Source organism: Macaca nemestrina, chromosome 3, assembly GCF_043159975.1.
Source record: "Macaca nemestrina isolate mMacNem1 chromosome 3, mMacNem.hap1, whole genome shotgun sequence".
NCBI lineage: Eukaryota > Metazoa > Chordata > Mammalia > Primates > Cercopithecidae > Macaca > Macaca nemestrina.
Window position 1 is genome coordinate 36,711,763 of NC_092127.1, and position 15,442 is coordinate 36,727,204.

Consider the following 15,442-nt stretch of genomic DNA (forward strand, 5'->3'; position numbering starts at 1 on the left):
GGAGCCATTAGACAACACAGACCTGAGCACCCCATTTCCAGAATCCCTGCAAGACTCAGTGCTTCCCGGAGTTACACACTTTTCCTAACTCCCACTGCGAATCTGTTATAAGGTGACGGTCCTTGTACTCCAGAGCTCTGCCATGTGGGTGAATCCAAGAGGAATATACAAATGCTGTTCCTCCTGAAAGGTTCCTCCTGAAAGGGAGGTTCCAGGGCTGAGGACAATGTCCAGTGACCAGGTGGACCTCATTCTGGTGCTATCGTTCCAGGAACATTGCCAATGGTAGCCACATGGAACCACTGGTTCACAAGCTCCCCCTTCACAACTCCGGGAAGGAATTCCTCCACTGACAAGTGGGAATGATGTTTGACAAGTGGGAATGATATTTGACAAATGGGAATGATGTTTCACCTCCTGCTTGGTCACTAGGACAGTGGGAATGTGGTGAGTACTGTGTGCAAAGCCACGAGTTTCTTGGAAGACAAGCTCCAGCCAGAGTTCAACTCATTGTGAACTGGTTGAGAAAAGCAGAGGCTTGAGAAAGAGCTGAGAACAATTAGGCACTTTACCCCGCTGCTTATCTAGTGATTCGCAGTTCTATTGTATTGGAGTCGATCTTGAACTTGGGAGTAGGAGGCCCTGTGGGGGTGGGGAAGCTGTTCTGCTGCCTCAGTCTCTCAGCAGTGGTGAAGAAGCCTGCCCTGCAGGGGAGCCCACCTCTTCCCTCTCCTCCCTAGGGATGAATCAGCTGGTGGGAACCTCTTGTGCCTTGGGAAAGAAGGAAATACAGCCAATAGGGAAGTTGACGGCTCCACTCAGCCATAGTTGAATGGAGGCACTGTTCTTTCTGCTGAGGCAGCTTCCAAAGCTGAATCATCATTTTCTTTTTTTTCTTTTCTTTTACATGGGGTCTCACTAGGTTTCCCAGGCTAGTCTTAAACTCCTGGGCTCCAAGTAGTTATGATTACAGGCATGCGCCACTGAGCCTGACTGAACCATTGTTTTCACTCAAATATAGCTCAAACCCTTCTTCAGCACTTGCCTAGACTGGCAAGATCATCCCTGAATGTAGCAAGACTGTCCAGATTCTTCCAACAAACTTCTCAGACTGATGAGCAGCCATTGACAGCATGGGAGATGGGAAATGGTCAATTATTCTATGCTGGCCACTTTGGAAAGAACCAGGCTCGGTCCTCCTTCCAGGGAGGGTTTCCACATCCTAAAACAGGGTGGGAGGCTGTCTTCCCGCGTCCCTACTTCTGCCTGCATTCTGAGTCAGCACCCTGGAGAGCTGCACCCCACCCCCTTCCTGACCAGTGAGGTCAGTGCAGATGCCGGCCTGCCTGGCCCCAGCACAGAGCAAGAGGGAAAGAACCGCAGCTGCTAGATGGGGCTCCCAAGGCCCAAGTTGAAGTGATCCTCATGAAGGCTGTGGAAAGCTCCAAGACCCAAGAGGTCCAGGGAACAGGGTTCCAAAGAATAGTTTTGCTGACAAATTCTTACTGTGGGTACTCAGACATGGGTGTGGCCTTGTTCAGCACTTGTTAGTAAAATGCTTCACATACACTATGGCAGCTATGGCAAGATGCTAGTGAAGTGTCACTTCCAATGTTCCCCCAGGAGCCATTGTTATGGAAGCTCTAAGGTTGTGTGACTGAGAGCTCCAGACTCTCAGTGGCCATGCGTATGACTGGAAGTCCTTATGTTTTAAGATCCTCAGGCTCCTTTGAGGCAGGTCTCCTCTTAATCGGATGCTGAGTTCCGAGTAAATGCCTCTGTCTTGCTTGATCAGAGCGAAACACAACTACATTGCCTGGTCAGTGGCTCTAAGAGGGTCCCAGCGTGGAGAACAGCTCATGAGCCTGCATGGGAATCCCGGCATTCTTACTAGTCTGCCTTCTTGCCTCTCTCCAGCCCAGTGGGTCTCAACAGCAGGAGGGAAAATCAATCAGTGGAAAATTTCTTAAGTGCAAATCTGGGGGCCTATTGGAAAAATTCTGGCTTGTAAGTCTGGGGTGGGACTAGGAATCACCACCCCCAAGTAATTGGGCTGTGCACAGGAGCACTCCATGCTGTGGGTGCCGCTGGATCCTCCAACACTGTCGAGTCAGGGGCACCGAGGGAAGCTCACCACCTGCAGTGATCATCCCGGCTCTCACCAAGGTGGCTCACTTCCCCAGCTACCATCTGGCCTTGGCTCATGGGTCCGTGGCCCTGGCCCTGGCCACACATAGCTGTATGCAATCCACACAGCCTCTGCCATCTTCTCATTAGTTGTCTAGCAGGCTAGGGCTGAATCCAGCCTCCCTCCCAGAAAATGAAGGCAGAGGGTGTGCACCCTTCTGTTGGCCCAGGGTGCTCTCTATTAGGGAGAACAGCCAAAAGGCAATTACGGTTAGAGAAATGACCCATGTTTCCTGGAGTTAACCTGGGAGACGGAAACCCCTGTGTCTGCTTCTGCATTCAGTCCTGCCTCAGGAGCAGAGAGGTCCTTTCTTCTCCAGCAGTGGAGAGTGGACATCACTCCTCTGGGCACCAGTGCCCTGAAGCTGCAGTGCCTTCACCTCCACTTGATGGCAGGAAGTAGAAGAGAAACGTTCCTGGTGCTCCTGGCCTTTTCCCTCAGGAACACTGCCGTAAGTGAGCTTTTCCCTCAGGAACACTGCCGTAAGTGAGCTTCTCTTCTGTAGAAATTTTGGTGCCACAATCTACCCACACCTGGCGTCTCAGGCTGCCTGGGCTGCCATAACAGAATACCATAGACCTAAGGTCTTACAAACAACAGAAATGTATTTTTCACAGTTCTGGAGTCTGGGAAGTTTAAGATCAGAGCACTGACAAACCCAATGTTTGCTGAGAACCCGTTCATGGATGGTCACTTCTTGCTGTGTCCTCACATGGTGGAAGGGATGCTTGCGCGTCCTTGGGCCTTCTTTATAAGGGCATTAATCCCATTCATGAGGGCTCCAGGCTCATGACCCAATCACCTAATCTTACCTCCTTGGGGTTAGGATTTCAACACCGGAATTTGAGGGGGAACAACATTCAGACCACAGGGGACAGGTTAAATATCTTTCTAATGTGCTATCCTGAAAACATACCCATAATGCATGACTTGGTTGCTCTGGGAAAGTGCATTCTGAAATCCTCAAATCTCACTGCAAGCAAACTTGGGGAACATCCTCTGCTTGTGAGCTGGGGACTGCCTGCATGACTCAGCCCCTTAGTGTGTTTCTGAGGCGCAGGGAAAAGCCCAGGACCTGACTCCGGGTGCCTGGCACGACTCCATCGGTGAGGACCTGGAATAGGCATCCTCCCTGAAACGCCCAGGTGCCTCCCTCCATGGCTCGTAGTCAGGGACGTCAGGCTCCTGGTGGGCCCTTGGTAAAGGGTCTGTGAATGAACGACTATGAATGCTGCTTGCGGCCAGTCCATTTGTCCTATCAATCAGGAAGCCAAAAGCCCCACTGCAGAGCTCTGGCCCAGCAGACAGAAAAGCCGTTTTCTTCAACTACAACATTACTCTTGTCTTCACTTAGGAGATCCGGTGAACTGTGGGACATCCAAACCGGGAGATATTAGTGGATGAAAAGCCCCGAGGAGCGGGTGTTCTGGGTTATATTTTCAACCCTGCCACAAATTCGGTCTGAGCTATGCATTCTTTCCCCACAGAGGCTGCGCAGGGTGATTTTGCAGAGACCCCGGTGCCCCAGTTTGTTTGTGCTCACAGCCCAAATAATTTTAAGCAGCAGTTAATGAGTGATCAGATGCAACATCCTTTATTCAAATTTGGTTTATATATTTGATGCTTATATGTGTTTAGGGACAAGCACCAAAAAAATTCTCGATTTTTTCTGACAGGGTTGGAGCATATAGCAAAAATATAATGATGAATTAAGTTTAAGTTTCAATGGAAAATTCCGTAAAGTTGCAAAATGTCATCACTGCCATATGTGGGGAGGTAGGGGAAGGATACTGCACCCTTAGAGGCATAAATTTACAAATGTACACACCCCTGAAGGTGAATTAATAGTTCTACCAAAGTCTTCTGGGGTCCCTCACCCTAACACATAAATATGCAGAGTCTTGAATGAACAATTAGGAGATGGTGTTTCCTTGAATTTAATGAATTTCTTTAGGAGGATGAAACCACAGGTTCTTTAAGAAAGCCATAAAATAAAAGGGAAGGAGAAACGGAAGATTACTTGAGACCCTTTAGAAAAATAAAAAGCTTTCTTGGTGGTGGGGTGGGGGCGGTACATGTCAGTAATCCCTTCAGCAGCAGGATTGAAGGTTTTGGGAGGAGTCTGGTGTCCCAAACTGCTTACAACACAGACAAGACCAGCTTCTAAATGTTCAGGGAGCAAGCGGCAACTCCCAACAAGAATATCATTTACTGTCATCTGCTGATTCTGACCCAGGGATGTCCCTTTAGCCCACTTCAGATAAGGCAGGAAAGTAGCAAGGACTGAAACATGACATAATCCCCACTCCTTTTCACATATGCACAATGCTGGTCATATAAAGCCATCTCTCCCTCCTCTCTGCTCATTCCTGAGTCAGCCATGAGGTGAGCTGTGATTTCCTAATGGTGTCCTGAACCAAAATGCAGGAGGACACCCAGGACACCATCTAGACTTGCCAGGCCCACGGAGATGACCTAAAACTTAGCTCAGCATGGAATAACGTGAGCTGCGCACTCCAGCCTGCGTGTCAGAGGCGGGGTTGCATCCCCACGGCCTGGGGCAAGGCCCACTCCCTAAGCCCTCAATTATGAGCGGGTTCTGTGCTAGCAAGAAGACACACAGCCAACAGCCTCATTTAGGCTCTCGAGGCTTTGGAGGGCAAGTCAGCTGCATCCCAACCCTCCCTCGCCTCCTGGATCTCTGCTTCTCTCTGGGCAGGAAATTGAATACTCTCCCAGCAAGATCACACAGACACATCCATGGCAGAAGCTGAGATGAAACACGACTCTCATAAACAGGAACTTTATTAAACTACATGTTACATAAAAGAACATATAAATGGACCATTAAATACATTCAGTTTATCTTAAACAAATTTACATGGAAACTTATTTACATTTCTCCATTTGTTTTCTTAAATTATTTTTCCAAGCTTACTACCAATAAAAGGTAATAGAATGATCATCTGCTCACACAGATGCATACACAAGTTGTCCACAGGGCTAAGCACCACTTCCCAGGAAACACAGCTTATTAGATCTTCCAGCAACAACTCATGCTGAAGGTGCTTTCTTCTGAGCAGCCCTTGGGGTGAGGCTTTTGCTTTAGAGATGCTGGGGGTTGGTTCTGAGGAGCTGATCCAGGGCAGAGATGGGTCCTTGGTGATTGACCTGACTTGGACTCATAGAGTCAGAAGGACCCGTGGAGACCATAATCAAGGCCACGGCCCCACATCTGTGATATGGGAAACAGGCTTGGGAAGAGGTGGTGACTTGCCAAAGTCACTCAGCATCCATGATAGAGAAAGGGCCTGGGAGCTCGGTACCCAGGGTTCCTCCAAGTGGTCCCGACCCCTCTGCTTTCCACAAATCCACAAACTTAGAATCACTTCATTCATTTCCCACCACCATGGACCTTATGCTTTGAACTGTTTTGTCTACCTGATTAACTATATAACTTCTTAGGCTTCTTGAAATGGTGAAAAGCAGCTCAGGATTCCCATAAGCATCTTTGTGGAGCCCCGGAAATACCTACTCAGGCCATTTTTACAAGAGGTTTTGTGGTCAGGTGCTTTACTACTTCAGTCCTAACATTTGCCTTTAAAACTCAGCTGAGTGATGGAAGCTCAGCATTTCCAATTAACTTAGATGAGAGGCAACAGTCTGCAGAATGGAGGCTGTAACATCAACCATGTGGATTCCCCACAAACGCATCATATTTGCCTAAATCCATCTACCTACCAATGTCAGATCTAAAACGACGTTTCACTAATAAGTGACCTAAAATTAAAAAACAAAAAACAAAGTTTCTTAAAAAAAAAAGTCCCAATAATTTTCCCATTTCCCAGTTAGTCTCAGAGGAGTCGTGAAATGGGCCTTGGGTAGAAAAAGTCTATGTTTTGAACTCTTTCTTTCGAAAAAAGCATGATTCCCCCCTCCCTGCCCCCAAACTTTTCCTGATGATATACATTCTTCTGAAAGCAATTTCATGCTTTTGGTCTGCTTTAAAAAACTTGATTTGGTTCTTCTCAGGATTTAAAAACCACTGTACCAAGGAAGGGATGTCAATGTTAAAAACTATTAAGAGACGGAGACAAGGAGAGAGAGGGACTCTCTCCAGGCCATGTTAGAAAAGAAGGAAGTGTTGGGGGCACACAAAGAGAGAAGAAAGGCTGGGAGACAGAATGGTTTGCACCTCCCTGTAACCAGAGTGAACACAGGTCATAGCAGCCTTCACTCAGTTTTATAACAGACACACGAATGGAGGAACACGGGATTGGAAAGACGTACACTGTCAAACAGCCCTGATGCCTTTCCACTAAAATATGGCACTTCTAGATTCCAGAGAAATCCAGCATGCTACCAGGGGCTGCCACCCATCTGCAGGGAAGCCTGCCCTGCAGCCATGAGGCCCCCGAGGCTCATACCCCACTGCTCACAATGTGCGCCCTGAATGCATGGAAGCATCAGATTTCTGTCTGAGTCCAACTTTCCCTTCTGTTCCTAGACAGACTCACACCCAGAGTCATGCACGGAGAAGTAGGCAAGCCAGACAATCTTCAGGGAGACACAGCCCATCACAGGATACCCAAGGCTTGTGGGGAAGTCCAGTTGCCAGCAATGGACAGTGTGTGGGCAGGTGAAACTCTGAGGCCAGGAAACACAGGAAGATAAAAATATCTTCATATTGAGGATATACTGGCCAAGTGTGGTGGCTCATGCCTGTAATCCCAGCACTTTGGGAGGCTGAGGTGGGAGGATCAATTGGGCCCAAGAGTTCGAGATAAGCCTGAGCAACATAGTGAGATCACATCTCTACAAAAGATAAATTCAAAACAAAACAAAACAAAAAAACAATTAGCCAGGCAGTTGTGCTGGTACCTGTAGTCCCAGCTCCTAGGGAGGCTGAGGTGGGAGGATCACTTGGGTCTGGGAGGTCAAGGCTGCAGTGGGCTATGATTGTGCCACTGCACTCCAGTCTGGGAGACAGAGCAAGACCCTGTCTCAAAAACAAACAAACAAACAAACAAAAAAACCCACACATATGTATTTTTTCCCGGGAAGCATTTCACTCTGCAAAAGGAACCAAAACGAAAACATTTCATTTTTGTTTTGTTTTGTTTTAGACAGGGTCTCACTCTGTCACCCAGGCTGGCGTGCAGTGGTGGGGTCCTTGGTTCAAGCGATCTTCCCATCTCAGCATTCAGAGTGGCTGGGGCCACAGGCATGTGCCACCACACTCGGCTTAATTTTGTGTTTCTGATAGAGACGGGGTTTCTCCATGTTGCCTAGGTTGGTCTCGAACTCCTAGGCTCAAGCGATCTGCCCACCTTGGCCTCCCAAAGTTCTGGATTACAGGCATGAGCCACTGCACCTAGCTAATTTTTATATTAAAAAGAAAGTCTTTGATATATAAAAACTGGCCAGAAAAAAACTTTTTCGACTTGTTTCATAAGAATGTCACCTTACACTCCTATTAAGTCTTTCTCGGGATCCGGGGTTTGGGGGAGGCTGGGGTGCATGGGGGAGGTGTGGCCCTCACAGTAGTGAACCTTTGTCCTTCTGGATGCTGGACTGCAGCAGGGCTCAGCGCAGCAGGCTGCAGTCCACGGGCCTCCTGGACTGTGCCATCCCGACAGTGTCACTAGCAGTGGCACCAGTGGCTGCTTTATCTGTAACAAAGACATGCTGCCTCTTTCCCCATCCTCATCCCAGAAGTCAGTCTTCGCCGTCTGAATCCCAGGAGGCAGGAGAGGACAGGCACCCATCACTTCCATAACGGATTGAGGATTCTTCCCAGCGTGGTCCGACTGGAGTCCTTCCGACGGAGGGAGGCCCTTTCCCCAGCCCCTCTGGACTTCAGAGGGGCCTCTGTGTTGGCACTGGGACCCTCCACAGACTCTGGGCGCTTCTTGGGGGCCCGGGCACTGCTGGCTCGCCTCAATGTGCCGCTGTCCTTGGGAGTGGTATCCTCGGGGTCCCCTTTCACCCTCAGCTGCCGCTGCGACACTGTCCGAGTGATGCCGGGGGCTTTGGCCGCGGGAGGAAGATCTGTTCTCATGCTTCGAGAGGAGGAGGCCACCGTGTTCCGGGCAAAGCTCGGGACACGGGGGAGTTCATGGGGGATGCTGGGCACCGGCGGGGTCTTGGGCTCTTTGGGACTCTCGGGGCCCTCGGAGTGGGAGCGGCAGGTCTTATTTTCCTCAGGCTTCTGTCTGGGGAGGTTCCTGAGTGGTTTGGCACTGGGCTTCTTGAAAGAACCCCTGGGCTGCAGGGGGACGTCCCTCCCCGGACGGGTGCTGCTGGAGCCGCTGCTCCCCCGCGGCAGCCTCTGCTCCTCGGCGCCTGTGGAGGTCCTCCTGGGCGACGTGTCCGAGGCCCTCCGCACGGAGTTCTGGCGTGACCACACAGTATCTGTGCTGCTGGGGGGATTCTGGGAGGGGCCCCGGGATGACAGCTCTGGTCGCCTCCAGCCGGCGTCTCTGCTGGACTTGGTGATGGGCATGACCTTGCGCATGCCCTCGCTCTCCGAGGCGGTCAGGGTCCGCACGGGCTTGGCCATTGCCCCCTGGCTCCGCCGGACACTCCCAGGCTTGGAGGCCCCCGGAGACGCCTCTTTGAGGGAGCCTCTCTTTGGTGCTACAACATCCTTTCTTTTGGTGGGTTTGTCCCTGGGCAGGCCACCCTTGCAGCTGGGCTCACTATCCACAGAGACGGGAGCAGGAGCCTCCCCAGGGGGGCTGGATGTAAGGTTGGAGGAGACTTGGCTGTCCCCCATTTCTCCAACCCCAGAGGACATGGAGCCATCCCCTTCCCCGCCTTCCTCCGGGTCCCCGCCTCTGGGTCTGGAGTCGGTTCCCTCCGAGCAGTCCAGGGTCAGCGAGCAGTCGGTGTCCGAGATGCAGAACAGAGGCCTAGGATCTTTGTTCTCAGGGTCGCTGCTACCCACAGATCCCAAAGCCGCACTTCCAGGCTCATCGGGGGCAGCTGTGCCGTCCTCCAGGGCTGGGCTGAGACTCCCCAGGGCATCTCTGCCCATGGGTGTCAGGCTGCTGCTGCTGGCACTGAGGGACTGCGGGACCTCATGCCCCACAGACCGTGGCTCCATCGGACTGAAGTCACTCAAAGTCAGCTGGGAGGTCTCCTCCATGCCCTGGGAACCCTGGAGGTTGAACTGGGCCAGCCCTGTCACCAGTTCATGCTCCTTAATCCCCAGAGCCAATGGCGAGAGAGGAGGGGACTGTGCTGAGCCCAGGCTCACCGGCTCACTGTACCTCTTTCGGAGGACACTGACGCCCTGGCGCCGAGCTCTGCGGAAGGCAGAGGCAGGGTCCTCAGGCTGGGCGGCTGGATGCTGGTGGCCTCGTGCTGAGGGTGGGTTGGGGGCCTCCTCCTGGCCCCCCGAGGCCTGAGGTTTGTATGCAAAGCTGGAGTCCCGGTGCCTCACTTCTTCAGGCTCCAGGCAGGCTACCGTGGTCCTGGCCTGCCGGGGGCTGCTCCGGGGCAGGCTGTGGAACTTGTTGGGCTCCTCAGGGCTGCGGGTGGAGCTCTCCAAGAAGGTCAGCAGCTCCTGGTCAGCAGAGGGACCCAGGGAGAGGCGGGAGCGGCGGGTGTTTGGGGGCCGGTAGGAGGGGCTGGCGGGGCTGATGGGCCTGGGGTGCAGGAAAGGGAGAAGACCCTCTGCACCCTTCTTGGTCAGCAGCTCCACATCGTTCTCACTGCTGCTCCGGCCAAATGCCCCCAGCTCCCCAGTTGCCCAGGAGCGCTGCCTCTGCTCCTGCTCCTTCAGCCTCTGCAGCTGCCTCAGCTCCTGCACCTCCCGGTCGTGGTTGTCCTGAGGGATGGAGAGAAGCCCGAAGATGCATGAGACAGGTGGGACCCATGTGCAGTTCCAGAGCCACCTACGCTAAGAGCCAAAGAAAGATACAGGCATGGAGGGGAGCTCTGGGTCATGTCTTACACTGAGAAAGAGGCTGTGTGTGTGTGCGTGCACGTGTGTGTGTCTGTGTGTGTGTGTGGAGGGAGGGTGAGGCTCTGCAAAGCTACCAGGAATCTGGCCAGAGAGGGTGAATGCCGTAGACCTGGCCCAACAATCTGTCTACAGTTTTTATCCGGTCCTTGGGTCCAACTTCCAGCTTTCCAGCCAAGGCACTGCCCAGTGGAGGCTGCCCTTCCACACATGCGCACGACCTCAACTCCCAGGAAAGCCAGCTCTGTTTCTGAGCAGTGCAAGACAGAGAGGACTTCCAGGAAAGCGCTATACAGGCAATAGCTGAGAGAAAAATACTGTGGGTGTATAAAGAGTGAGCCTCAAATTGTACTTCTGTGCTGCATGGATCTGTCCTATACACATTCATGTGTAGCACATTCTCCTTAACAATGGTTTGGATGTTTTAATGTATAGCCACGATATTAAGAGATGCTCTGTTCAGCTCTGTTCCCTGACTGCTCTTTGGTAAAGCAATACCACACATGGCATGGTGGCTCTGCCAGCTGCAGCCTGCAGCACACGGCTCTGTCTCTCACGTCCTAGCCTGTTCCCACAATCAGAGAAGAGGAAGAGGTGCAGGTGTGCTTTACGAATCCTTCAGCCCTTCACCCTGCTCCAGAGTACCCAGCCCTTCCCATCGAAACCGCACCAGAGCACGCTCACATACCAAAGCACTCTGTACCACCTGGCCGTGCACTTTAAATAGATTTGTGTCATGGAAATATGTGGATCTCACAGCCCACATGTGTTATCGTTAGCAGTTTTACTTGACAATCAATTTCCTCCAACGATGGCCTTTCCCTTCCAAGTTTCTGTTTCTGTGGGGCTCTAGCTGGGGACTCTTGGCTCCTCCTGCAGCTCTAGCCTCAGCCTCCCATCTCGTCCCCAAGTCTCTCGGGTCTTCTTTCAAGGTTGCCTGTGGTGGTGGTGGGGCCGGTGTCTGGCTCTTAGGACAGTGGGGCTGAGAGCATCACACAGGTGGCTTCACAGGCCTGTGGAATTCTTGGGAGTGAGGGCCTCATTAAGAGCCAACTTGGCCTTGACACCCACCACTGCCTCCCACAGCTGAGCTCACTTCTTGGCCAGAGGAGAACAAACGTGGCCACAGGCTGAGCCTCCTTCTCTTAACTGGATAGAGAAAGGAGGGGTTGGGAACACAAAGCAATTCTGGGCTTGAGAGAAATCTGACCAATCCCTCAAAGAAATTCAGCTATGGACAAAGTTGCATTCCAGCTGGAGGCGGAGAGATGACTCAGAAGCTTTGCTTCCTCGTCACCACCCGGAATGAAGGGATGTGAGTGGCCGGTGTGCTGCTTTCAATTGACGGATTAAAGTTTTACTTGAAAGCCAAGCAACCCAGAGAGTTTTCTGGCTTCTACATAAAACCCAGAGATGACTGGAATTGGTGGTTGAAGGGCAAGAAATGTAGCTGTTTTGCTCAGTACGGCAGCAGGCTGTGTGGTTATTTGGGAATCTGGAAGACCGCTCTGGGGAGGACAACATGGTTGCCCTGGTGCCAATCCCACAGTGACGGCAGCGGAGCTTGGAAGAGGGGAAAGGGAGGGCCGTCCCATCATCCCACCACCACAGAAGTCTCCCTGAAAGGGGACATTCTCTTCTGGGAGCGGGTGAGGAAGACATTCAGGATCTTCAGGAGACTTTTAAATGGTATGACTGCCATCATGGAGGAACTTTACTAACAAAATGCTCTCAAGGCGTTAATGTGAGCATCAGGCAGCCTGTGCACCAAAGCAGCAGAGGCAGTCAGATGCCGCCCCCGATGCTATGCAAGCCCTTGGGGCTGGGATGGCAGAGCCACTTTCCAGCAATCCCAGCCAAGAGCCTGGCAATGCCACCTGGGTCAGATGTTCCTGAAACCGTGGAGATGCAAAGTGCCTTTCTGTGGTGAGCAGAGGACTAGGTCGAGAAGAAGGAAAATAAAAATCCAAGCAACCCCGAGACACAGATGCCGCCAGCCATACCTTAACTGCTTTGTTGAACCTGGTACAGAAATCTCTAAATATCTGAAAGCATTCATCCAGTTTCATGGTTTTTTTGTCTTCACAGAAAAAATCTATAAGGGTGTGGGCCTCGTCCTGGAGCTCTTGTTTCCAGCATTCCAGTTCCCTCAGCTTTTCTACGGCAAACTGCAGAAAAACAAACGAACACGCACTGAGGTAAACGTGGTCAGGTGATGCGGTGCCAGGCACTGCATTGGCGCCCAGGGAAGACATGCTCTGGGGTCTTTGAAAAGGAAGGTTTGTTGCAAGGCCAATGCGATCAGAGCCAAAAGGAAAAGAATTCAACTCAGACCAAACCTCGGGGAAAGCAAGGTGAACTCCCATGTGAGACCCACACTAAGCAACAAGATAGATTGAAGAGCTTTAACCTGCAGAACGTCACTAACAAAATGTTCACTTTTAATATCACTGAAAAAAATTACACGGGAATACAGTTGGTTTCACCAAGGAAGATCCATTTTTCATCTGTTCCTCCTCCTCTTAAAATTGAGTCTTACACGGGTCAAGAGTTTAGGGTCCCTGAAGCTACTCACTGTACTAATGCATTATCAACTTTGTCGCACCGAGAGGGTGTCTAAACTTAATCCCAACTGAGCTCTGTGAGGGTCAGGGTCACCCCCACAGGACCAAAGCCCTCGTGCCTAACTGGGGGTGCTGATCCAAGTCAGCTGGGAAGCTTGGTAACAGGCCATGCCTGCATCCCTCCCATTCAATTTCACCATTTAGGGTGGATCCAACACTAATATTTTCTGAAAGCACCACCCCAGGAGATTCTGAGGGGTCCCGAGGGCTAGGCATTACCGTCCTTTACAAATCCACCCTCTTCGCTTCTTCATTTTCTCCGAATTCTTCTAGGACAAATAAGTCTCTGAGGCCCCTATGCAATCTGGTACTGCCTCAACACAGTGATGGGAAGGAAGGAAGCTTGTTTTCCTCCAATGAGTTCCAAGGCCTTCAGCATGGAATCTGCCATGTCCAAGGGTCACACACACTTCCCTGATGGCAGTTCAGTGACAACATGGGGAGCTGCATGAGGAAGCAGTATGGTGCAGAGAAAAAGGGCTCCATAGCAGCCACAGCCCATGCAGAATGAACATTTGGAATCACACTGAAGTCTTATGTTGAGACAGGGTCTCACTCCACTACCCAGACTGGAGTACAATGGTGTGATCATGGCTCACTGCAGCCTCGACCTCCTGGGCTCAAGCAATCCTCCCACCTCGGCCTCCTGAGTAGCTGGGACTATAGCTACGCACCACCACACCCAGCTAATACTTAAATATTTTGTAGAGACAGGGTTTCCCTGTTTCCCAGGAAGGCCTCAAGCCATCCTCCTGCCTCAGCCTCCCTAAGTGCTGGGATTACAGGGGTAAGCCACTGTGCCTAGCCTGTGTTGCTTCCTTGTTTACTGAGAAATAATGGTTAGATGAAGAAGGAATGTATGAAGTATGTTACTCTATGAAATCACATGTGTCATGTTTTTAAAAAAGCTTGTATTTGAAAACATTTTTTGAGTGAAGCAGGGATGGGCTGGGAAACGGTAAAGCTAAAGTTGCCCACTTTGGAGGGGTGGAACTGCTGTTTGAACCTGCGTGGAGAGCTACGGAACCTACAGGGAAATTCTGTGAAGATGCCACCTCCTACGCACTCCAACCCACTTTCCCCCTTAAAAGCCCTTCTCTTAAACCAAACACACTCAAGAGGTAGTAGGAAACCAAAACTATGTAGGAAACCAAATACCAGAGAAAGTAACCATCTGAGTCAGTAGCCCAAGGCAGTGTGTGCATTCGTGCTGTATTTTTCTTTATGGAGGAATGGTATTAATGAAAAGATAAATCTTTGCCTGTCATTCTTCCACAGGGGGAAAGATGGATTCCAGCCAAGAACAGCTCAACTACAGAAAAATAGGCCTCTTGACAAGAATCTACATGGGAGCTCAGCTCCACCTCGTATGTTTCATCTCCAGATCCTGTGGGGATTGACAGAGTACCAGGAAGGAAAAACTTAAACACACTGAAGTCACCCTTTGGACTTGGGAAAATGGAACATTCTGAATGTGGATCTGAACAGTAACCACACTTGAAGTTACCGGCCAGGAGTTCTACATGATTAGGGCCAGAAATGGAAAAGTTCAAAGCTACACTGACAAAGCAAGAATGACAACAGGTTAGCAGCTGTAGTGTCCAATTTAACCTTACATCTCTAACTTGCCTGCTACAAACCAAAGTTTCAAACAAGTCTACTCAGTGTTTCTTACCCCAAGGGTGAAAATGCTGAAACAGATCTGCAAAAATGTGTTCTTGTTATTTTTCTGCTTGAATCCTTGAAGAGCTCCCCACCTCTTACGGCATAGGGTTTAGTCCAGCATTCAGACTGGTGTTCAGAGACCTGTGTGGCCTGGCCCTGACCTACCTTGAAGAATTTTATCTCACCTATTCAAAAGGAAGTTGAATTTAAGAAAGAAGAGTACATAGCTGTATGAAACGTTTTACTTATAGAGATAGAAATGAGACTGGCTGGGCGTGGTGGCTCACGCCTATAATCCCAGCACTTTGGAAGGCAGGCAGATCACGAGGTCAGGACATCAAGACCATCCTGGCTAACATGATGAAACCCCATCACTACTAAAAATACAAAAAATTAGCCTGGTGTGGTGACACGTGCCTGTAGTCCCAGCTACTCAGGAGGCTGAGGGAGGAGAATCACTTTAACCTGGGAGGCGGACCTTGCAGTGAGCCGAGATCACACTACTGCACCCAGCCTGGGTGACAGGGCAAGACTCTGTCTCAAAAAAAGAAAAAAAGAAAAAAATGACTGCCAGAAAGAAGTGTAAAGGGTTAAAACAAGACTGACAATGAAAAGCAGTCCAGAGGTAAGGCTAAGTCAGAGCTGTTCTTCATCCTAAGCTTCTCTGTATGAATATTGACTATGAGATGGTAATAGTTAATATGAGAACTTGGAAGAATGAAACATCCAGAATTTTAATCTTGATGTGCGATGGTCCTTATTCTTGAATTTCTGGATTTGTTTAATGCATCTGTTTACTGTTCAGTATTTTTGTGGTGGTGGTGGTGGTGTTTGTAACAAGAAAATTAATTTGGTTTTACTTGAAGGAAAATATGGAGCACATTTAATAATAAAAATAAACTCACAGAAGAGCCAAACAAAATCAAGCATCTGCCGAAGGTCATAATATTTTGAAGGAGTTGAATTAAGAAGCGAAGGCTTCAGCTGGCACAACCT

General features: G+C 50.4%; 1 protein-coding gene across 5 annotated transcripts in view; it reads right to left on the bottom strand.

Moving 5' to 3' along the window:
- Positions 1–4,900: 4,900 nt before the first annotated feature.
- The window catches only part of LOC105463494 (FH2 domain containing 1), a 54,925-nt gene continuing 44,383 nt past the window's right edge, over positions 4,901–15,442 (bottom strand). For all 5 annotated transcript variants that reach the window (XM_011710613.2, XM_011710612.3, XM_011710611.2 and 2 more), the window contains exons 11-12: positions 12,161–12,325; positions 4,901–10,022 (exon numbers count right to left, since the gene is read on the bottom strand). In XM_011710613.2, the coding sequence (XP_011708915.2) occupies positions 7,956–10,022; positions 12,161–12,325 (2,232 nt within the window). In that variant the 3' untranslated portion in view covers positions 4,901–7,955. The remainder of the gene's footprint in view (positions 10,023–12,160; positions 12,326–15,442) is intronic.